Source organism: Stegostoma tigrinum, chromosome 13, assembly GCF_030684315.1.
Source record: "Stegostoma tigrinum isolate sSteTig4 chromosome 13, sSteTig4.hap1, whole genome shotgun sequence".
Lineage (NCBI taxonomy): Eukaryota > Metazoa > Chordata > Chondrichthyes > Orectolobiformes > Stegostomatidae > Stegostoma > Stegostoma tigrinum.
The window spans coordinates 74,763,530-74,788,482 of NC_081366.1; the positions used below are offsets into that span (position 1 = coordinate 74,763,530).

A 24,953-nucleotide genomic window follows, 5' to 3' on the forward strand; every position below is an offset into this window, starting at 1 on the left:
GTTCATCCAGCCCCACACTTTGTTATCTCGGATTCTCCAGCATCTGCAGTTCCCATTATCTCTGATCACAGTAATAAAAACTCTGAGTTTGACTGGCCATTGCTGGATAATCGAACAAACCATTAATAAATAAAGAAGGCAGGTCCTAGCTGGGTTTTTGAAAGTAGAATAACTGCTCTCATCTCCTGAGCCACACAGAAAAAAAAGACGTTGGGAAAGGAAATAGATGTCAGAATGTAAAACAAAAGCTGCCCCGTCATCAAACTGGTAAGTATTCCAGGTTTCTGAACAAACACTGCACTCAGTTTTTAGGTAATTAATCAAATGAAGGCCTAGAGGCCTGGTTAGAGTAAATTATCCAGAAAAAGGGGTAATGGTATCCAGGGATTCAATACCCAGGAGGTGAAGATTTCCAGGGCAGCCTATCAAGCGAATTTATTCTGACACAAAGATATAGATGGGGCTCGGCAATCTCTTAATTTTTAACAGATCCAGATGGTAAAGGATGATTGGACCATTTGATCCTTTGGAGGTTTTGTTTTCTTTCCTCAAAAGAAAAAGGTGGAATAAAGGCTCTGAAAGCGAGCAAAGTGATGCCTGAGTTCAGATTAGAAGCAGATTGCTACCGACAACCATGCATGCTTTGCTTTCAAACACCACGCTGACAGGCAAGGCTCAGGATGAAAGATGATGTCTCAACATGAGGTTATTGTGGCCTCCTTTTGGGAGTTGTTTTCTCGAATCTATCAACTTTGTAAAACCCTTTTGAAGTTCATTCCTGAAGAATGTTCAACAAAATAAAAACATACCCAGGGTGGTATGCGAGGTAGGGAGGTGGGAGGCTTGAAGATCAATAACCATCAACCCGCCATGCAATGAAACCCATCGTAATTTCATCTGACTGGTATGCAGATGCACATGACAAGAGGTGCTGGACTTGCTTTGTTCATTTGAGAACACCTCTCCCCCCTTTGCAAACAGTGCTCTGACGAGCTTTGGAAATATTAGCAACAGTTGATGTTCAATAAATGGCGAAAAAGATATGACACATTTTAAAACTACATTTTTGAAAAGGAACGCAAAACCTTTCGGGATGTCTGACAGTAAGCAAATAGCTAATGGAATATGGATAAACAACCACGTAGCAAATTTAGATGTCACATGACACCAGGGTTAGAGTCCAACAGCTTTCCTTGAAATCATAACCTTATGGTAAAGATTTCACCCGATGAAGGAGCAGCGCTCCCAAAGCTTGTGATTTCAAACAAACCTGTTGGATTATAACCCAGTGTCATGCGACTTCTGGCTTTGTCCACCCCAACACTGGTCCCGACACAACTTGTTAAATTCACACATCTCACGCTAAGGATGGACTATCATCAAATATGACAACAGTCTACCAGCTGACTCTTCTTTTTGCTTCTCCGTGGAAAGTAAAGACATCAATGCGCAATCAGTTTTGATGAATAGGAAATGGATCTCATTGACCTCTCGTTGGGTTTGATAGTTCCTCATTCCAAACACAAAGACTTCGATGGTGTCAAACACTCAAAAGTGTGAAAATCCGTAACACAAGATTTGAGTCAGCCTCAAACCTCAGTTTATTTTGAAAAGGCAGTTTGGACTTGAAACAGATCACATTGCTAAGGGAGCCATGTTTATAATTGCTTTTGAAAAAATAACAGCAGAAGCTGTTTGGAGAAGAAATACTGTGAGAGGTACCATCTGAAACCTCATCTGAAAATCATCAAACAGGGCACAACATCTGAGCAACCAACTAAAAGTATTTTGAAAGCTGCAGCAAAACTCCACCTATTCTCCCGCAACCTTCAAGTTCACCTTAGGGCAGACCTCCGTGCTATTTGACTATAAGTGGTCTCTTAACTCACTGAAAATCCTCTGCTTTTATACAACCTCCACTCCAGCTAAAGAATCAATTCATCCAAGAAACTTTAGACCTGCCACAAAGGAGACTGAAATACTTCCAGGTCATAATCATATTCTTTTCCCTTCACTTAATCTTTGTGTCAGTGGTACTGTGCGTGAAGTATAGTGTTTTATAACATCAGGTTATCGACAAATAGTATTTGTTATTTTGAATCCACAAAAACTAGCTGCTGAAGCATCAAAATTAGGACAAATCACTCTGAAGGTATGAAAACACATGAGGCTCACACATACAAATACTTGGATCATGGTCACAAATAAAATTCATAAGCTCTGACCGTGACAGCAATTATAACCCTCAAATCTTTTGATTATTATTTCAAGATGAAGTATGAGTGTGATTTGTACAACCAGGTGTACATATTCTGCTTAGCAAAGTGCCCCATAAAAGTGCTCGATGTATTCTTGATCCAAGAGTACACTGAAGGGAAATGGGGAGGAGGATGCTAAATGTGAATTTGACCAATTAGAAAATATGCCCCAAATTTCATTATCAAGCATTTGGGTGGTGTGGTGGCTCAGTGGTTAGGACTGTTGCCTCACAATGCCAAAGACCTGGGTTTTATTCCAGCCTTAGGTGACTGTCTTGTTGGAGTTTGCATGCTCTCCCTGTTTCTACATGGGTTTGCTCCTTTTTCCTCGAACAGTCCAAAGACGTACAGGTTAGCGGACTGGCCATGTTAAATTGCCCTGTAAGTGTCCAGGAAGGCTGCGTAAATGCAGATCTGAGTGGGATGCTCTTCAGAGGCTTGGTGCAGATTTGATGGACCAAATGGCTTGTATCCACACTGTAGGCATTCTAAGATTTACCCCACTTTAATACTTGGATTGAGGATAGCTCCAGCACCCTTGTGAAACCATCTGGTTTCTGAAGAACATTGGCAATTTTTGCCAAGTCCTTGGTGTTTGCTTGTGGTTCTTGCCGGCTGATATTAACAACAGCCCAAGAATCAGCATTTGACCACACTGCAATATCTTAAAGGGAGGGGACTTAGCAAATTTCACCAAATCAATGTGAGCTCAAGCTTGCCCTTCAGGTAATCTAACAAGGTATGTCATGCATGACTGTAAAAGGACAGCAGTTTTTAAAAAAACGAGGGAGACCCTGTGACAATCGATCAGAACATTGATAGAAATGCACACCTGGTATTTCTATATTAACAGGCAGCCTTATCCCACATGTTCAAACTGGAAATAAGTGCCCAGTTTCAGCAAAACAGCCTTAGTATTCTTAAACTTTTCATTAAACAATTGCAGCACTGAATATGATGCTGTGTTTAACGACTGATCTTTCATCATATTCCTTTTCCATGCACAAGTTATTTTAACCAAAGTTTTATCATTATTCATAATCTGAGTATTGCTGAAAAAGTACACACTTTGTTAAAGCTTTGTCATTCGAGCAAAGCTGGTTGGTTAACTGTCAACCATAATTACCTGGTGCATTCTCCGTAGCAACACGTCGGCCAATCACAGTCCACTTGCCAACCAATCAGCACTCTTGTCTCATGCAGTATCAACATTGTTTTTTCCTTTACCTTGGCATTTTCTGTGAACGGCCTGGATGAGTGCAGGGTGATGAGCTTCAACAAAAATGTGTCTTTATTCAGTTATACTCAAGCTCTGTACCAACAGAGGAATATTTCTAGCCCTGTTAGAAAGTGACACATCAATTTCTGGGTTTCAATGTTTATCCTTTCCTCATCTCAAATCAGAGTCTGGTACAGACTAGTTGATTAAGATTGATTACTCATTAACAAATCCATTAACAACACAATCAACTTCCAGAATAATAGAAAGCAAAATACATTGAGCTTTGTCTTTAATCGTTAAACAAATACCGAAGAATTGATGTCCACGTACAACAGGACGTGGGAACATGCACACAAGTAAAGCGAAGAAACATTTATTTTAGCAATGATCATGTCCAATATGAAAGAACCAGGCCATTTCCCATTCCACATATTATCATTGTCGAATTCCATACCATCGACACGTTGGGGGTTCTCATGAATAGAAACTGAAAAAACCAGCCATGTAAATACTGTGACTACAAGTGCCAGTCAGAGACAAGGAATTCTGTGGTAGGCATCTGGTGTCTTGTCTCCTTGATCCCAGTGCACCATCAGCAAAACCTGAGTCAGGAGTATGATGCCAGGCTCCTCACCCGCCTGCAAGTGTGACACTCCAACAACAATTGTGAAGCTTAGGACAACCTAATTGCCTGGGGAGGCAATGGTCCAGTGGTATTATTGGAGGATGCAGAAGATAGAATTGTATTGCTCAGAAACAGACCCTTCAGCCCATGATTTTGTGCTGAACATGGTGCCAAATTAAACTAATCCCTTCTGCCAGCCTTTGGTCCATATCCCTCCATTCCTTCATCAATGGACTGTTAATCTAGAAACCCAGGTAATAACCTTCCACCTCACTGACCAATCCCCACCACTGCCTACCTGCACTCACTTATTACCATCCCACCTACCTACCCCAGCTTCACCCCTTCTCTCTCTACTTATTTTAGAGCCCCATGCCCCTCTCCCATTTCTCAAGACGTGTCTAGGCCCGAAACGTCAGCTTTCCTGCTCCTCTGATGCTGCCTGGCCTCCTGTGTTCCTCCAGCTCCACACTGTGGATGTAATGTTCTGAAGACCTGGGTTTGAATCCTGCCATTTCAGATGGTGGGAGCTGAATGCATTAAAAGTCACATGAAAAGCACAGAAACCTTTGTCAATTTTTGGGAAAAAACCCATCTGGTTTACTGATATCCTTTAGGGATGGAAAATGCCTTCCTTAACTGGCCTACATGTGACTCCAGACCCACCGCAATGTGGCTGACTCTTAGCTGCTCTCTGGGCAATTAGGGGTGGGCAATAAATGCTGCCTAGCCAACAACACCCTCATCCCGTGAATGAATAAAACAAAATAATCATCCCACTAGGATGCCTCCCCATTCATTCCTGCATCACCACTTCTCTGCCACACCAACATCAACATCTACAAACCTATATTGGGGGTAACATTTAAAAACCTAAAATGCTAGAGAAACTCTGGCATCTGTTGTGGAGTAAGAAAGACTGTTAACCTTTTGAGTCCCATTACTTACCTTTGGACTCATTTCATGTAAGATGGGCAGGATTCACAGTAATCATGGAATCCCTACCGTGTGGAAACAGGCCCTTCAGGCCAGCAAGTCCACATTGAATCTTGGAGCTTCCAAACCCATTCCCCTATAACCCACCTAAACTCTACGGACAATTCCTCATGGCCAAGCCACCTAACCTGCACATCTTTGGACTGAGGGAGGAAACCGGAGCACCTGGAGGAAACCCACGGAGACACGGGGAGAACATGCAAACTCCACACAGACAGAAATTGAACCCGGGTCCCTGGTGCCATGAGGCAGCAGCACTAACCACTGAGCCACCGTGCCACCATTTTGTGCTCTTGGAATATGCTCTGAGAAGGAGCACTAAGTCAACACACTGGGATCCTTTCAGGGTACCTTCCCAGCCCAGAACCTCGACATCTCGAAGGACAAGGACAGCAGATGCGTGGGCACACCACCAATTGCAAGTGCGCCTCCAGCTCACTCACTGTCCTGACTTCAATCTTCACTGGTATTCCTTCACCGTCGCTGGGTGAAGATCAGGCACTGCCTCCTTATCAGGTACTGTGGGTGTGCCCTCAACACATGGCAGCTGACTACCACCTTCTCAAGGAGAAATTATAGATGACAACAAACGACAGCATTTCGTGAAATATTCGGAAAAAAAAAATCACTACCTATGATCTGACAAAATGCAACTGTATGATCAGATAGGCCCAGATAGAGTCCAAGTGTCACAAATCAAAACTAAATAAAACTAATACCTTTGGGATTTTTTGGCTTTTTCAAGCTTGTACCCCCTGACAGTACGAATCACTTTTACAAATCCATGTTTTCAGCGACGGGAACCTACATCAGGAATGCATAAGCAGTGGTTCCAACATGAATTTCCACCCAGTAAAATTAAATGCCCCTCAAGTCATGTTTTGGGTATTATCTCCCGTTTCAGAATGCCCAATTTTTACTTCCAATGTGTGAAGCCTTGGCCTCATTTATAAAATGTTTTCGGTCTGGGCAATGTACAGTGTTATTCGAAAATAAAAGGGGACTGACAGCTAGACATTTGTGATTCATAGAACATAGAACATAGAACAATACAGCGCAGATCAGGCCCTTCTGCCCTTGATGTTGCGCCGACCTGTGAACTAATCTAAGCCCCTGCCCCTACACTATCCCATCGTTATCCACATGCTTATCCAAGGGCTGTTTAAATGCCCTGAATGTGGCTGAGTTAACTACATTGGCAGGCAGAGCGTTCCATGTCTTTACCACTCTCTGAGTAAAGAACCTGCCTCTGATATCTGTCTTAAATCTATCACCCCTCAATTTGTAGCTATGCCCCCTTGTACAAGCTGAAATCATCATCCTCGGAAAAAGACTCTCACTGTCCACCCTATCTAATCCTCTGATCATCTTGTATGTCTCTATTAAATCCCCTCTTAGCCTCCGTCTCTCCAATGAGAACAGACCCAAGTCCCTCAGCCTTTCTTCATAGGGCCTGCTCTCCAGACCAGGCAACATCCTGGTAAACCTACTCCACACCTTTTCCAATGCTTCCACATCCTTCCTGTAATGGGGCGACCAGAACTGCACACAATATTCCAAATGAGGCCGCACTAGCGTTTTGTACAGTTGCAGCATGACATCACGGCTCCGGAACTCAATCCCTCTACCAATAAAACCTAACATACTGTAAGCCTTCTTAACAGCTCTATCAACCTGGATGGCAACTTTCAGGGATCTATGTACATGGACACCAAGATCCCTCTGCACATCTACACTACCAAGAATCTTTCCATTGACCCAGTATTCTGCCTTCCTATTATTCTTCCCAAAGTGAATCACCTCACATTTATCTGTATTAAACTCCATTTGCCACCTTGCGGCCCAATTGTGCAGTTTATCCAAGTCTCCCTGCAATCTGCAACATTCTTCCACACTGTCCACCACTCCACCGACTTTAGTGTCATCTGAAAACTTACTAACCAATCCACCAATACCTGCGTCCAAGTCATTTATAAAAATGACAAACAGCAGTGGTCCCAAAACAGATCCTTGAGGCACACCACTAGTGACCGGACTCCAGGCTGGATATTTTCCATCAACCACCACTCGTTGCCTTCTTACAGAAAGCCAGTTTCTAATCCAAACTGCTAAATCTCCCTCAATCCCATGCCTCTGTATTTTCTCCAATAGCCTCCCATGTGGAACTTTATCAAAGGCTTTACTGAAGTCCATGTACACGTCAACTGCCCTTCCCTCATCCACATGCTCGGTCACTTTCTCAAAAAACTCAATGAGGCTTGTGAGACATGACCTGCCCTTGACAAATCCTTGCTGACTATCTCCAATCAAATTGTTGCTTGCTAGATGATTATAAATTCTATCTCTTATAATCCTTTCCAAAATTTTTCCTACAACAGAAGTAAGGCTCACAGGTCTATAATTACCTGGGTCATCCCTACTGCCCTTCTTGAACAAGGGCACAACAGTTGCAATCCTCCAGTCCTCTGGTACTAAACCTGTAGACAATGAGGGCTCAAAAATCAAGGCCAAAGGCTCCGCCACCTCCTCCCTCGCTTCCCAGACAATCCTCAGAAAAATTCCATCTGGCCCAGGGGATTTATCTACCTTCACACCTTATGGAATTGATAACACCTCCTCCTTACTGACCTTAATCCTTTCAATTCTAATAGCCCGTAACTCAGTCATCTCTTCTACAATATCCTCCTGTTCCTCAGTGAAAACAGATGAGAAATAATCATTTAGCACCTCTCCAACCTCCACAGGGTCCACTCACAACTTCCCACTTCTATCTTTGACTGGCCCTATTCCTACCCTTGTCATCCTCTTATTCCTCACATACCTATAGAAAGCTTTAGGGGTTCTCCTTTATTCTACCTGCCAATTTCTGCTCATGACCCCTCCTTGCTCTTCTTAACTCTCTCTTTAAATCCTTCCTAGCTAATCTGTAACTCTCCATCGCCTCATCTGAACCATCTCGTCTCATCGTCACATAAGCCTCCCTCTTCCGCTTAACAAGAGATACAATTTCTTTAGTAAACCACGGTTCCTTTACCTTATCGCTTCCTCCCTGCCTGACAGGGACATACCTATCAAAGACACGTAATTTCTGTTCCTTAAACCAGCTCCACATTTCGATTGTCCCCATCCCCTGCATTTTGCTAATCCATTCTATGCTTCCTAAGTCTTGCCTAATCGCATTATAATTGCCCTTCCCCCATCTAAAACTCTTGCCCTGTGGCATGTTCCTATCCCTTTCCATTGCTAAAGTAAACATAACCGAATTACGGTCACTCTCTCCAAAGTGCTCACCTACCACTAAATCAAACACCTGGCCTGGTTCATTACCAAGTACCAGATTGGGGCAACCTGTAACCAAATTTAAAGTTGAGACCACAGGATGACCATCCCCACCATTTGGTATGATAAACAATGAGATATGAAAGACAGAGAAAGTAGGAACTGTCGATTCTGGAGAATCAGAGGTAACAAGGTCTCGAGCTGGATGAACACATCAGGCCAAGCAGCATTAGAGGAGCAGGAAAGCTGACGTTTCGGGTCTGGAATCTTGGGCCCTGGACCCTGGAAGAAGGGTCTGGACCCGAAACGTCAGCTTTCCTGCTCCTCTGATGCTGCCTGACTTGCTGCGTTCATCCAGCTCCACACCGTGTTATCTCAGAGATGGAAGACAGCAAGCTAACTCCTGATGCTGTGAGATATCATCCAGGTGCAACGAAGGATTCTGCACATCCTACTCCAACAGTAAAACTGCAGCTCGCTCGACTACATAGCAAGGCCAAAAGGGATTTCTGCATCTCTGCAGATATCCATGACTGCTACCTTTCCAAAATACTTCACCTCGTAATTAACCATAAAGATCAGATGGCAAAACAGTTAAGTAGTTATCTACAAAATTTGATGGTAAGAACATCTTTCTTGATTGCCAGAATCTGCCAAAACCAGGGGCAAAGCTGGCTGCAGCAGAGTTTGTTTTCAATTGTAAAAACTTAATAGCTCAGAAATATACGTTTAATACTCCACATTACAAGTTGCAAGAGAAAATGGGAACAAATTGGCCAGTTTTATTGTCTTGATGGTCTATGTAAATTTTTGAAAGTCAGAGTAAAACACCCTCAATAATTGACAAGTCACAACCCATAAAAGGATCTTGGGTCACTGAACTATCTTTATCCCCACTAATTTGCTCACATATCCAGCCACAGGGAATTAGGATCACAGCTCAGAGGGACTGAATGTGGTCCTCTCCCTCTCAGACAGCCTCTGTTCAATATTTCCAACTGAACAATCATTACTATTTGTTGATCTTAACCATTAATAGTCCTCATTAGTAGCTATTTGCCCTCCCAGCCAGATCGTTATCCACTCCTTTGTCTGTCCAACTGTTCTTCTCTCTCTTTGGGCTCTATCCCCACCTATCATTTATTCCTAATCCCTTCCCCCCTCCCTATCTGCTACATGTACACTGACATTTTCCTAGCTACCATCAGTTCTGAGCAGGGTCACGAAAACCAAAATGTTAACTCTGATTTCTCTCCGCAGATGCTACCAGAACTGCTGAGCTTTTCCTGAAACTTCTATACTTGTTGTTCTTGCTTTTTGTACACTTTCTTTGCAAATGTAACTTTGTATTCCTCGCTCTGTTCAATCACCATATGGCGTTTGTATGCTATGATCTGCCTGTACTCCACATAAAACTGAACTTGTCACTGTAGTTGGGTACATGGGACAAAATTAAGTAAATCACATCAAATCCAAACTATCTGGATGTAGGCCTGGAGTATTTCTGAATGCACATGGTCTCCATTTTCTCAATTCTTTTTAAAAGCTTGAACAGCATCAATAGGAAAAAATACCCGCACCCATAGATACATAGAGCCATACAGCATGGAAACAGAACCTTCGGCCCAACCAGGCCATGTTAAACATAATCCCAAACTAAACTAGTCCCACCTGCCTGCTCCTGGCCCATATCCCTCCAAACCTTTCCTATTTATGTCCACTTACAATGTCTTTTAAATGCTCTAACAGTACCCACATCCACCACTTCCTCCGGAAGTTCATCCTACACGTGAACCACCCTCTGTGTAAAAATGTAGCGCTCACATCTTTTTTAAAAATCTCCTCTCACCTTAAAAAAGATATGCCCCCTAGTCTTTAAATGCCCTATCCAAGAAAAAGACAATTACCTTTAACTCTACCTATATCTCTCAACATTTTATAAACTTCTATAAGGTCAACTCTCAAACTTTTACACTCCAGTGGAAAGAGACCCAGCCCACCCAGCCTTTCTTTAAAACGTAAAACTTCCGTCTCCAGCAATATGCTGGTAAATCTCTTCTCAACCCACTGCAGCTTGATAATAACCTGACCTAAGTTACATCTTGCTTTAAACAGATTCGGAATGAATTGTTAGACCAAAGGTTTACAGTATATGAAAGTGCCAGAAACTTTATGAATCATTGCGTCGCAAAATGGACTTGTTGGAAGTTTGTGAATTCACACCTTTATGAATTACTGGCTCCTCTTATTTCAACCCAGAATTGAACAGTAACTTCAGCCAAGTTGATGCATGGGTGGCCTGACATGCTTCTTCACAGCAGCTTCCAGAAGTCTTGCAAGAGGAGCAAGGTAGCAGCTCACACTCTTGGTTTTATTTCCTTGCTTTTTGCCACCAATATGAGGAAGTATTAGGGTGGGGTTTGTGACAGTTGTAGCCACTGAGCTGTACATAGATTTTCCAGCGTCCTACTCCAATAAGGCAATCAAAACATTAACAACAGCGACACTGGTAAAGCCTCCCTCTGCAAAGTATTTCTTTTCAATCGCATTTGCGCAGTTTCATTCATGCCAGGAAACATCCCATGCACTTCGCTGGAGTGTAACCATAAATAAAAGGGCCCAAACCAGAACTGAAGATGTTAAGACGATGATACACAAGGTCTGAAAGAGTTTGCTGCTTTGCAGAAATTCTGAGCTTGCACAATGCATTCACCGTGCTCACAGACAGGCTAAACCTTTGTGAAGCGCTCCGTCTTTCTCTCAGTTAACCTGTTGATAAAATGCCCACACAATAACATGATCAGTGTTGAAATGGCTACAACTCCTTTTCTGCACCAGCAGGGTGAAAACATTCAGGACTGATGGCTTGACAGAGCTGTAATAACCAGGGAAAAAATATACATAAACCGAGCGAATGGGTAACAAATGCAACTTATTTTTACTTTTCTTTTACATTCTACTATGATTGTAACATGACAGCCTGTAAAAATCAAATTTGCCTTAATGTTGCTGATCTCATAAACTTCTTAGCACCTCCACGATATAAAAGGTCATTGTGCTGTAAAGGTGGTTATGGAAAACAGGAACCAAAATAATCCCAGTAGCACACACTCTCCATCAAACTAGGTTCACCTTTGCCAGTAAGTGTAACAAATGACAGTTTGCCAACTTGTAAAAGTTCACTCCACAAACAGCCGTTATAATCTACACCAGTATATAAATCAGTGTAACAAAACCTAAATTCAACCAAAAGCCATCTTCAAGCTCTCCCTGAGGCCTTAAACACATACATTTTCTTCTCAGAAAGTTTTTCAAATCAAGAACATCTGAATCAAGTGATTGTCACTTTCGTAAATGATAACCCTAAAATAGGTATTTGTCTTTATTGTAGCCTCGAGCTAAAAGCTGGTGACGAGCGAAAGGAGAAAATGACTATGTGTGAAATGTGGGTGTACTCAGAAGTGAAAGATAAAACTTTGCACGCTTAGTTCAGAAACTGCCAACACTCAATGCAAACACTCATTAATTAGATCATAATATATTCACTCCCAACTATGTAGCAGGGTATAGTTTGAGAGGACACTTAAATTTCCTCATAAGAGATTTAATCACCTTTACAAACAGTGTAGCAACATCTGCAATGAACTTGTGTTGAAAAAATGGAATTCACCATCCTAGGCTTTCTGAAACATTCCGACAGGCACAAAAATGGAATTTATCATCCTAATATTTCCGAAACATACTGATGGGCACAAGAGCACCATGATTTATGGATGGCAAAGAATTTAAACCACGAGAATGAATACGTTCCTGAGGAGATAGCAGTCCAACCAACTCACACAAGCAATGCACTGTCTGATCAATTAAGCAAACACTTTGCAAACATTATTTTCTTCCACCGCACTGCACAATTTTGTAAATTAGATTGTTTCAACCAGTGCTTCAAAAGGTGTGATTTTGAAAAAGTAAAAGTTGAGTGAAGAATACTTAAATTAAAAAAAATTTTTGTTACTCACAGTCGGGAGAGCTTGGGGGTGCCCTGGAAGAGAAGCTCAGGAAGTATTTGCAGTTTATTCTTGTTGAGTCGCCTGTAAGAAAGCACAAAACAAATACCATCAAACAATCTATATGTTGTATTTAGAAGTGGGGCTGGGTCAGTGGCAACTACTGTTCACTCTTTGTTCAAAACATCAAAATTATCTGCCCATTGAGATAGACATGGATCAGTCCAGTGCTGCAAGGCATCCTCACTGTAATAAGGTCACAGTTCAATCTGTTGTACATACAACACACTACAGGAAGTCCACACAAGCTTATAGCTTTTCTTCTTATTTATTCACAGGATGAGAGCATCGCAGGCTAGGCCAACGTTTATTGCCCACCCCAGACGGCAGACAAGAGTCAACCACATTGAAGTCACTTGTAGACCAGACCAAGAAGGGTCTGTACAGGACATAAGTGAACCAGATGTCTTTTTTCCAATAATCAACATGGTTATCATTAGACTTTTGTAGTGATTGGAATGAGGTTGGCCAGATAGATCCATTGAGTGTGAGATCCCCGATTGGGGTTGTTAACTTGGGCCAATCAGGGAGCTCTGGTTGACAGAAGTAAACAGGAGTCTCGGAGAGTGTCCTCACCCTAGGGACTGGCTGTGGGCTTGTCAGAGTCTGTGTACCGTGCATCTGTAAATAAAGATTGACTTGGTGACTAGATGCCAGCCTCTGTAGAGTTATTTCAATTTTAACCGTTGAATTGTTTTTTTTTATTGAATCCAAATTCCACTATCTGCCATGGCAGGATTCAAACCCAGGTCCCAACAGCATGGTCCAGAAATAACACCATTAGGCCATTGCTTTCCCTTGTTGAACACAAAGGAATTAGCAGTAATATCAGCCAAAGAGCCATGCTAATGCCTTGGCAATATGGCTCCAACACCATCACAGCAGTTTCTGGAATTTAAGCTCGATTAACTTTTTCAGAAAATCTAGTCTCAGAAATAGTTAAACTATAGGTTATCATTTTAAAAAATCCCTCTGTTTCATCCACTTCCTTTAGGGAAGGGAATCTGCCAACCTCACCTGGTCTGCCGTACATGTGGCGAGAGACCAACAGCAATGTGGTTGACTCTTAGCTGCCCTCTGGAAAATAGCCAGTAATGGTCACGTCTGTGAAAGATCATTGCATTCAGATGTGAGGTGTTCTGGTACGAGAGTAGCTGCCTTGCTTTCAGGCTCTTACTCTGTTCAATGCAGTCAGTTTGTTCTGTGTATTGTAACATCGCTACGTAGAATCCCTACAGTGTGGGAACAGGCCCTTTGGTCCAACAAGTCCACACCGAAACTTGCAGCAGCCCACCCAGACCCATCCCCCTATAACCCAGCTCAGCTACACATTCCTGAACACAATGGGCAATTTTGCATGGCCAATCCACCTAACCTGTACATCTTCGGACTGTGGGAGGAAACCAGAGCACCCGCAGGAACCCCACGCAGACACAGGGAGAATGTGCAAACTCCACACAGACAGTCACCCAAGGGTAGAATTGAGCCCAGGTCCCTGGTGTTGTGAGGCTGCAGTGCTTACCACTAAGCCACTGTGCCATGTTCACTCCATCATCAATATGGTCAGTCAGAAACATACGGTGTTAGGAAGGTGTTGCAGAGCATGGCTAGGTGAGGCAATTGGATTAGCAGAGACAGAGCCTTGTTTCTGACTGTCTCCACTGAGGTTCATACATCTCCCGCATACTGTTCAGCGACAAACTTCACACTCTACCCAATAATGTTGATGTATTTAACCTGCTGCAGCATTCCACACATGGACAGAAAAGCTGAAAGCTGCAGAATTGATACTTTGCAACTGTTAAAAGGTGTACTGTGAGAGAGATCCCTGTAAATCAACTACTGCGCGCTATGCTTCAGAGGTCGAAGTCTGCACTGATGGAAATCACACATTTCACTTCAGTCTGATTAGAAATTCTAATTGAGTTCCTCCAATTCCCAGCAGTTTGCTATTACTCATGTCTTAAAAGGTTGAAAATGGTTGGGTTTGGTTTTATTTTTGTATTTTCTAATCCATAATCTGACTTATGGCAGGGTTCACGGTGCCTCAGTGGTTAGCACTGCTGCCTCACAGTGCCAGGGACTTCGGTATGATTCTGCTCTTGGTCAACTTTCTACATGGAACAGATTGGTCATGATAAATTGTCCATAGAGTCCAGGGATGTACAGGTTATGTGGATCAGCCACGAGAAATGCTGGGTTACAGGGATAAGGGGATGAGGGAGGGGGTCCAGGTGGGATGCTCTTTGGAGGGTCAATGATGGGCTGAATGGTCAGTTCCCACACTGTAGGGATTCTCCAATTCTATGATAATGGCATCAAAATCACTTCCAGTGAGCTGGTGCTTCCTTTTGGAGATTAAATTGGTAAATGGGCACCTGGAGGAATCACAATGTGTGGTTCGCATGTGTCTTGTGTCTTGATCCCTGCCATGAACTGGCTGCTTATTGTGGTAGGTTCTTGTTATAGGCAGAGTGACCCACTTTGTTCATCAGCTACTCAGGCAGTCAAATTCTTAAACAGCCGAGCTGCATCTCTCAAAGCAAGGTTGGCTTGTGCCCGACAGAGTGCGTTGTTGAAAAGTCAGCGATGGCTGCCCAAGAGAGAGTGCAGAAGCTGTGGCTTTCAGATGCACTGAATGCCTTGGTGGAGATAAGATACAAAATCAAAGGGTTGCTGAGGCCTTCCCTGACAACTACTTAGCAGCAAGTAAGAGATAACGGTCAATGCCAGAGGTATCATCATTCTACACAGATACCAGGTATTGACCATCCCCAACAACATGGAGGCTAGCAAGTTCCATTAACATTGAATCCCATTCACATTCCTGAACATCCCATCACGCATTTTGAAGGGTTTCCCATTGAAAGGAAACATGCCTGGTGTAGCTACATAAATACTGAGGCGATAAGGTCAGAGATTGAGAGTTCTGTGGTGAGTAACTCTCAATGACTCCCCAGAGCCTGTCTGCAACTGCACAGTGAAAGGCAGGAGTGTAAGAAACTCAACAGGTCCAGGGCGAAGCGACCTGCTTGAATGTGTTAAGTTTCTCAGAGCGATACACCAGTTTCTAATGTGCAAGAGATCTACTTAGAAGAATTCTAAAGTTTCCCTGCAATTAAAAAAATGTTTGATACGTTCATGTTTATCCCATTACCAGCACCTACCCTATTTACTTTCGACTGAGTCCCCATGACAAGTTTAACCAATCAAGAGAGCAAAATGAGCAGAGATCAGTTACAAGACTCACATAATCAAACACAGATAAAGTGAACACTACTATTGGCACCTCCTCTACCACCTCAAACATTAATTCCCTGCATTGTGCGGCGGTGATGTTTTCATGCTGCTGAGCATATGTTCAGCTTTTTTTTAAAAGTTTTAGAGGATGTTTGCTAGCAAAGAGCTCCAAAATTACAATTCCTTCCTCCCCCCAAAAACGTACTTTATTCATAGCATTTGTGAGGATACAATACCTAAGATTTGACATTACATGGATTGCAATATATAACAGTTTCTTCCAATCAGTAAATGAAATGCCTCACTGTAACAGCTGCAATGGTTTCCTTTTACAACGTACACATTTCATGTAAAATATTCTGTGCTACATACAGCCAGAGGCATTTTACTTGGTTGCCAATTCCTCAATATGCTCTGGCAGGGGTGCTACATTTATCTTACCCCATTGAGCCTACTATCAAATCAGCATTGCACACTGAATGGCACCATGATCTGCTCAGTCTGCACACCTCGAGTGGATGTTAGGGTGAGGGTTTGCTGAGCACCCTATCAATACAACAAATGAGGCACTTTGGGGCAGAATGGACAGCATTTTGGTGCCTTTGTCGCGTCCAACTTTGTTCCCATTCTCTGTTACTGGAAACAAAACTGCAACTAAATTCTCTGCTGTGTCCCTTATAAATCTTTTGTAATGTACTCTCCTTAAAGGTAACATTAAAAAATTTTCTTAATTTCAACACATGGCCTCTGGAAAATCTTTTTCTCTCTTACGACACTACATACTGCTTTGGGCTCACAGGGCAACATTGTGCACGCCTCCCATCATTATAAAAGGTCACTGAGTATATTTACACAAGAGACAGAACCCCTTTGAGACCTAGGCAGGGAGTAGATTTGTTCTTGCTGCAGGCTTCCGTACGCTAATGAGGTGACACACAATTACACAGAAATGAAAATTGTATGCTTGCCTGCATTTGCAGGTGACCAAACCAGCAATCCTGACGTCAGCCAAAAGAACAGTTCCCGTTAATTAAAAGAATGGTAATGTTACAGCGCATTGATGTGTCATTGGGATTGGCAGCTTTTTATTCTCATTGATAAGGTTGCAGTCACCTCTGTAGGTTGCGAAATATCTAGTTCCTCTCTCTTTGCTCGCATCTTACTAGAAAGCATGTCAACAGTGTGCACGGGAATGAGCTAACTGTTGATACAACATCTAGGCTTGTCACTGATGTTTTCCTTGCGTCAGCTGCTACAAAGATGGATAAAAGATGCTGCGCATAACTGGCTCCCCAAATTTCCAATTCCCCTCTTCTTGGACACCAGCTTTCAACTCAGGGTGGTGAGTGTCTGGAACGGGCTGCCATAGGTAGTGATGGAAGTGAGTACAATTTCGTCATTTCAGAAAAATTTATACAGGTGCAAGGATGGAATAGATATGGCGGGATTACAGACCAAACACAGGCAAATGTGGCCAGTTTAAATTGTGAAGACTGGGCAGCATGGACAAGTTGGGCCGAAGGGCCTGTTTCCATTCTGTCAACCTCTGTGACTCTAACTCTGTGCTGAAGGCCCAGTACAGCTTATACTCTGTGGCATATCTTGATACTTCGACATTGATCTATCACTGTGCCTCCACCCAGACATTACCCACTCATTCCCTCTGCAATCCTGCTCCGCAGCTTCACAACCTCCATACAAAGTCCAGGGTGTCCCTTCAAAACTAGTGCATAACCTTTGGGACTTCCAGTACTGAGGAACCTTCACATATACTTATCTCCCTCACACAGCACAATTGGTAGCATGAAAAGCAAGTATTCAGTTGAATACGTTCCTATTACTACTTGCCAAAAAGTACTAAACATTTCATTACAAAATATTAATTAATAATTGTCCAACTATGAGTTGCCACCAAAAGATATTTTCCACATTTGAAAGCAAATGTGACAAACAACATGGCAATCAGTTCAGTCAGATGATGGAGGCAGAAAAAGGAAGCTAGTCACTGTCTCAAGTTCACTCATTAATCCTCATGATGAATGGAAGAATGAAGGCTGGCGCCATTCGGAATTGATGGCATAGGGGGTGAATGTGCCAAGTGGAAGTGAGGAGCAAGGGCTAAGGGAGAACGGATGTGCCAGGTAGAACTCAGAGGGTCCCACAGCATAAATACAGTCAGAGGCCAAAGGCAATGACAGGAGATTAGTGCCAGCTCCAAAAGGACAGGGGACAGAGGACTTGGTTGACGTGACCTGAAGGAGTTGACAGATAAGAAATAGGAACAGGGGTAAGGCTGTGGCCTCCCGAGTCCATTCCATACAACCACAACTGATCTGATATTCCTCATGTGCACCTTCCCACCTTTTCCCCATGACCCACGATTCCCAGACTGATTAAGAATCAGTCTATCTCAGCCTTACATATCCACAATGACTCTAGCTCTCTGTGGCAAGATGTTCCAAAGACTCACAACCCTCAAAGAGAAGAAATTCTTCTTCATTTCAGTGTTAAATTGGTGCCCCTTAACTCTCAGACTATGCCTTTCAGTCTTAGTCTCCCCATGAGGACAAATATCGTCTGAGTATTTATCGTGTTAAAGCCCTTAAGAATCCGATATGTGTAGTAGGATTATCTCTCTGTCTTCTAAATTCTAATGAATAGAATCCAGCCTGCTTAATCTTTGTTCATAAAACAATCCCATATCAGAAAAGAAATGGATAATAAACTTGCTAATGGAATGGAGAGGGTTGGGGTTCAAATTTGGCAGAAGTCATAGAGTCATACAGATGTATATCAAGTGAAGAGATCCTTCAGTCTGACCCATCAATGCCAACCAGATATCCCAAACTAATCTAGCCCACCTGTCAGTATTTAGCTCATATCCCTCCAAATACTTCCTATTCAAGTACCCATCCAGATACATTTTAGTTTTTTAATTATAGCCACTCCTCCACTTCATCTGACAGCGCATGCCATACACATTCCACCATCTGCATAAAAAATTTGCCCCTTAAGTCGCTTTTAAATCTTCCCCCCTCACCTAAAACCTATGCCCCTCTAGTTTTGGACTGCCCTACCCTGGGGAAAAGACCTTGACTATTCACTCTATCCATGTCCTTCGTGATTTTATAAACTTCTGTAAGATCACTCCTCAGCCTCCGACGTTCCAGGGAAAATAGCCCCGGCCTGTTCAGACTCCTCCTGTAGCTCAAGCCCTCCAATCTTGGCTATATCCCTGTAAGTCTCTTCTGAACCCTTTCAAGTTTCATAACATCTTTCACAGAACAGGGTGCTGTTATTAATTTGCTCCCTACATCTCTAATTTTCATTTTCAACTGGATGGGAATGTTGTCTGTGATCTTGTTCACCATGCCAGTAGAAATCTGGGAAATTGGAATCTGCGGGAAATAATGTCCATTTTGTGCTTTTTTCAGTCGAGCAATTAACAGCTCAGAATGTCAACTCAGCTCCACAGAGTTGGAAACTATCGGAAATTAGGGAAAGCAGCTAAACTCTTGCAGGCTAGCTCAATGAGACAGCCAGAGACTGATCTGTAAATTGATGGCGTCTGAACTAAACCATTTGTCCTTGTGCGTTTAATTACAAAGCAAGTTGCAAAAATTGTCTGCATCTGGAGCCTGTATTGAAAAGCATAGCTCAATCTATTAATGGCACCGTACCAGTTAGTTTAACACAATGGTTAAACAGATAATCTGCAAAACAGTTCAGCAGCTCTCTTGCTGAGTTAGCTCAAGGTCAACATTTGAGCTAATTTCTATCTGATCTTTTTAACTGCCCCCAGTGGATAGCTGTCTCTTTATCTTTTTTTCCCCTGAAAGCTGATGAACAAGTCTCGATCGAAGACCCAACAGTCCACTGCGGGTCTTAGAATTCAGCTCCTCAATAAAAAGAATCAACACAAATTCTAAAGTTGCATCTTTGCATCAACTGTATTTGTGAAACTCAGTCACAACCGTTAGCAACACGATCCAGAGCCTATAGCGGATGTGGTTTTGAAAGGTTGCAGGGATAGTCCACAGCTGATTTATCAGACCCCCACCAACAGAGATACTGCAGAAATTTAAAGCAAGATCCCATCTCCTGATTGCAATCCAGGGACCACGACTACAAAACGCAGTGTTTTCAAGGTGAGGGCTGGGATCAGGCTCAAGTGTGAAACATTCCCTTGATCTATTCCACCCCCAATGACCGGATAACTGTCTACAGTCGCAGGAAAGACACTGACAGAAGTTAAGGTATTGGGGAACTGCCAATGGGATTCGACCAGGTTCCCATTGACTGTATTCAGCGCTCTTCAGAGCCTTCTTCCGCGCAGTTGGGTTTTCAACTTGGGTACCATCACAGCTCAGCCTAACCCTGTGTTCACAAAGCATTTGAGGCAGCAAACTGACTGATTGTTTTCAGCCCTCAATGGAATCCTCATGTCTGACTGCCATCACCTCACTGTGGCATCCCCGCGTCTACCCAACCCAACGTTCTGTTGCGTGACAACCATAAACATAGCTGAGGGACAAGGCGAATGGAAAGATATGTTTTATAATTCTTATAATGTTTCCACTAGATTCTTCAGTTCTGGGTGGAGGCAGCATGATATACTGAGTGACTGGAAGATCACATTCCACTCACCTCCCCGTCACACATCTATAACTAAATACTGCACTCTAACTTCGTAGAATACCTACTGGATGGGAAACAGGCCATTCAGCCCATCAAGTCCAAAGAGAATCTTACCCAGACCCATTCCCCTACGCTATCCCTAGAGCCCTGCATTTCCCATGGCTAATCCACCCAGCCTGCAAATCCCTGAGTACTACGGGACAATTTAGCATGGCCAATCCACCTATAACCTGCACATCTTTGAACTACGGGAAGAAACCGGAGCATCCAGAGGAAACCCACACAGACACAGGATGTGCAAACTCCACACAGACAGTCGCCCGTGGGTGGAATCGAACCCAGGTCACTGGTGCTGTGAGGCAGCACAGCTAACGACTGAGCCACAGAACAGGTTTATAGGCATTACAAAGAGGATCAGCACAGGGGTGGGGAGAGGTGATAGGCCACCCATACTGTTTGACCACAACAAATGCAACACATGGACCAATCCCAATGGCAGGTTTCAACCCTTAAGAGGTCCTTAGCTTGGCTACATGTGTCCCAGGCATGATTCTGGTGGATCTGTTTAAGTGAACCACCACCTAAATACAGCGACCAACTTCAAATGAAAGCCAGAAGAACTGCGGATGCTGTAAATCTAAGCAAGGGTCACTTGAACTGAAACGTTAACTCTTATTTGTCTCCACAGATGCTGAGGTTTTCCAGCAATTTCTGTTTCAGTGTGCCCAATTCTCAGGTTGTCACCTCCTGGTGCAGAGGATTTGACCCATAGAACAAGTGTGAGCGTCGCGATCACAAACCTGAAATGAAAAGAAATACAATAATCTCAGTTAATGCTCGTGTGGCTGAGTTTTGCTGCCATGGACTGAATGCAATTTTTTTTAAAAAAAGCATTCATAAACCTTTGTTGAAGATATGAATTTGGATCTGTTCGATTTCAGACAGCACCAAATTCACAACCTCAGCTTTAGTGGTCTCATCAAAAATGCTGGTGGATCATTGAAAGTGCCAGGAATAAAGTCTCATTTATTCGTGGAAGTGTGATGTAGTGAGAACAACCTCTCTCTCTCAATGTCGGCAAAACAAAAGAACTGATCATTGACTTCAGAAAGAAAGGAGAAGAACACGCCCCATCAATGTCTACCGAGTGGAGGCTAAGAGGGTGGAGAGAGTCAAATTCCTGAGAGTGATGATAACCAAAGGACTGTCCTGGATTTCCCTCGTAGATGCGACAGTCAAAAAGGCACAACAATGCATCTTCTTCCTCAGGTAACTCAGGAAGTTTGTCATGTCCATAAGGTCCTTCACCAACTCCTACAGATGCACCATTGAAAGCATACTATCCAGGAGCATAATGGCCTGGTAGAGCAACTGCTTGCCCAGGACTGTAAGAAACTACATGGACTCCATTTGCATGGCTTGTTACTGTGGAAAGGTTGCTAATATCATCAAAGACCCTCGCATCCCTGTAACTGTCTCCTATAATGCCTTCTGTCGCACAGAAGATACAGAAGCTTGAACACACGCACCAACAGGTTCAAGAACAGCTTCCTCCCTGCTATTAGTACACTGATGAATGGGCTCTCTAACTTCGTATCATGTTGATCTTGTTAATGTTATCTTGCCTGGCGCACATCAAATTGAACAGATCCAAATTCATATGTTCAACGATGGGTTTTTGAATGATTTTTTAAATGCATTAGGACCATGGGGTCAAGGGTCAGCTACACTTCCATTGACTGAGATTATAGTTCTCCTTTCATTTCAGGTTTGTGATCGCGGCGCTCACACTTGTTCTGTGCTCTGCTCCGTGTAACCTGTATGCCCACAGTCCAAGTTTTGTTTTTCTTGATTCTCCAGTGTCTCATGACGAATTACTGCTGCCTACCTCCAGCGCTTGAGTTTCTTTCCTCTCCCCAACATTGCACAAATTGTTGACACTGTGGGCCAAATTTGTTATCCTACAATGGTGGTTTCTGGATTGAATCTCCTTTACCGACTTATTTATAAACTCGCTTTTCTGTTTAGTAAAACGAAGCATGATCACTGTGTTCTATCACTCTTTCTGTCATCACTTGACAATGGGGCTTACCAAGTGAGACAGCAACATTATTTCAATGGATGTTAAAGTTAGAAACCTGAATATAGCCCACACATCATGAATAGTTATTGCGAAGCATTGTGGTCACCTGTATCAACCTCATTAGGGTTTTAAGTAGTTGATGCAGATTGTGATGCTAAAATGCATAAGGCAACAGAAACTGTTGATCTGATCATGAGGAACAAAAGATCAAAGATGAACTGAATAGCATCCAGGCCTAGCCACACATCAACACAGCTGCAGAGCAGTGGACCCTGTGTACCCATCAAAGAATTCGCTCTCATTCTGCGAACATTAACCTAAGGTCATTAATCAGTCGAAATCACGGTGTCCAAATTCCGAGCTCCCCCCTCCACCCTTATCAACACCCAACCCCCAATACATGCACTGAAGTGTTAGTGTTTACTTGAAGAATTACCCATCAGAATGTTGCTTTCCCTGCTGCACTTTCGGTAATTACAGGCAATGCATTTCAAAGCCCTTTCATTCACAGAGTAGTGTGCACCACAGCGGCTAACATACATCCACAGTAGGTTGTGAGGCTGCAGCTGTTCAGTGTTAAGGATCCATAGATCACCTCAATGTGATGACAGGCATTTGACACAATGATTTTATCAGGATTACACCAGACTAAAGCTGCCTTGCACAGATGGACTTGTGTGGGGAAGAAGATGTATTGAAAAAACGTGGAAGCATCGTTATTATCCTGCAGTATTTTGGAATGAGATTCTAATCACTCTCCAAGATAAATATTAAGGATTGTGCACCCCAGCGCTGTGTCACTGCGTTTATTACATCCTGTTTTCTCCTCTTGTTTAATTGCTCCACTTTGAGTATTGTCATGGGGGTGGTTAACCCTTTTTGCCAACTCTCACAGGTAGCCGTTCCACATATGTGAATCTTCAGGATGGTCCTATCACCAACTAAATTCTTGCTTCAACCACCAGTAGCCTCAAGGCATAATATTTGCAAAGAGGGCAGAAGTAGGAACATTCCTAACTTATGTGGTGATGCTGTCACTTTAAGAGGTTATTTCATCTTTATTTTTTGGACAGAGGTTGTAAGGTGAAGGTGTCGAGCTGGCTACTGTTTGCCACTTGAGTAAACAACTTGGGAGGCCTTGTTTTTATTTAATACTGCCTGAATGGGTGTGGCCAGCTCTCACATATCCAGATTTCTGGGAGTTGGTTTTTCAATAGCATCAGATGCTTTTGGGGTCTCAACAGAGTTGAGAATTCTTCAGCGAATGTCTCCTGGTTGCTATTCTCTGGGTAATTTTCCTTGAACTGCTGTAGAGCAAAGTCCAGGTGAGCGATGGTAGTAGGTGACTGGATAGTCAGGGGCACAGATAGGTGTTTCTGTGGCCAGGATTGAGATTCTAGGATGGTGGGTTACCTCCCTACTGCCAGGATCCTGGATGTCTCTAAGTGGATACTGGACATCCTGAAACAGGAGGGAAAACAGACAGAAATCATTGTTCACATTGGCATGATATAGGTAGGAAGAAGGAAGAGATCCTGTGAAGATATTAGGAAGTTAGGTAGCGAGATAAAACACAGGACTACCAGGGCAGTAATTTCAGAATTACTACATGTGCCATGGGCTAGTGAGGCTAGGAACAGAGAGAGAGAGAGAAAACAGTTCAACACTTGGCTACAGAGCTGGTGTAGGAGGGAGGGCTTTAGATATATGGGTCATTGGGATGATTTCTGGGGAAGGTGGGACCTGTACAAGAAGGATGGGTTGCGCCTGAACTGGAGGAGCACCAATCTCCTGGGCGGGAGGTTTGCTAGAGCGTTTCGGGAGGGTTTAAACTAGTTTAGTTGGTGGCGGGGGGGGGCGGGGAGGTGGCAGCAGGAACAACAGGCCAGTAGGTGCAGGGAATCAAGATAAAAGAGAGACTGAGATATGCACAGTGCAGAGTAAGAGCATGCAGACAGAAGTCATGGGGTTCAGACGGACTAGAGGTCTGGAGTGCATTTACTTCAATGCAAGAAGTATAACAGTAAGACTGATGGGAACAAGTAAAATTCAGGCCACGGGAATTACTGCATGGAATTATGATGTTGTTGCCATTATGGGGGCATGGTTAAAGGAAAGTCAGGACTGGCAGGTTAGCATTCCAGGATATCGCAGTTGTAGATGGACAGAAAGGGAACCAAAAGAGTGGGGGAGTTGCACTGCTGATTAGAGATCACATCACAGCTGCATTGAGGGAGGATACATTTGAGGGATCTAGCAGTGAGGCATTACGGGTGGAGCTCAGGAATAGGAAGGGGTTAAATCACATTGTTGGCAGTTTTCTATCGACCCCCCCCTCCCCAACAGCCCAAGGGCGACAGAGGAGCAGATATGTAGTCAGAGACGAGGAAGGTGTGAAAAGAGCAGGGTAGTTGCGGTGGGTGACTTCAACTTTCCTCTTATTGGCTGGGACTCCCTGAGAGCCAAGGGTATGGATGGAGAACAATTTGTTAAATGTGTCCAGGAGGGCTTTTTGAGACAGTGTGTTCATACTCCAGCCAGACCAGAG

General features: G+C 43.3%; 1 protein-coding gene across 1 annotated transcript in view; it reads right to left on the reverse strand.

Moving 5' to 3' along the window:
• LOC125458334 (slit homolog 3 protein-like) overlaps window positions 1-24,953 on the reverse strand; it is a 623,269-nt gene that overhangs the window by 508,673 nt on the left and 89,643 nt on the right. Inside the window, exon 4 of the mRNA XM_048543536.2 lies at window positions 12,397-12,468. Within this exon, the coding sequence (XP_048399493.1) occupies window positions 12,397-12,468 (72 nt within the window). The remainder of the gene's footprint in view (window positions 1-12,396; window positions 12,469-24,953) is intronic.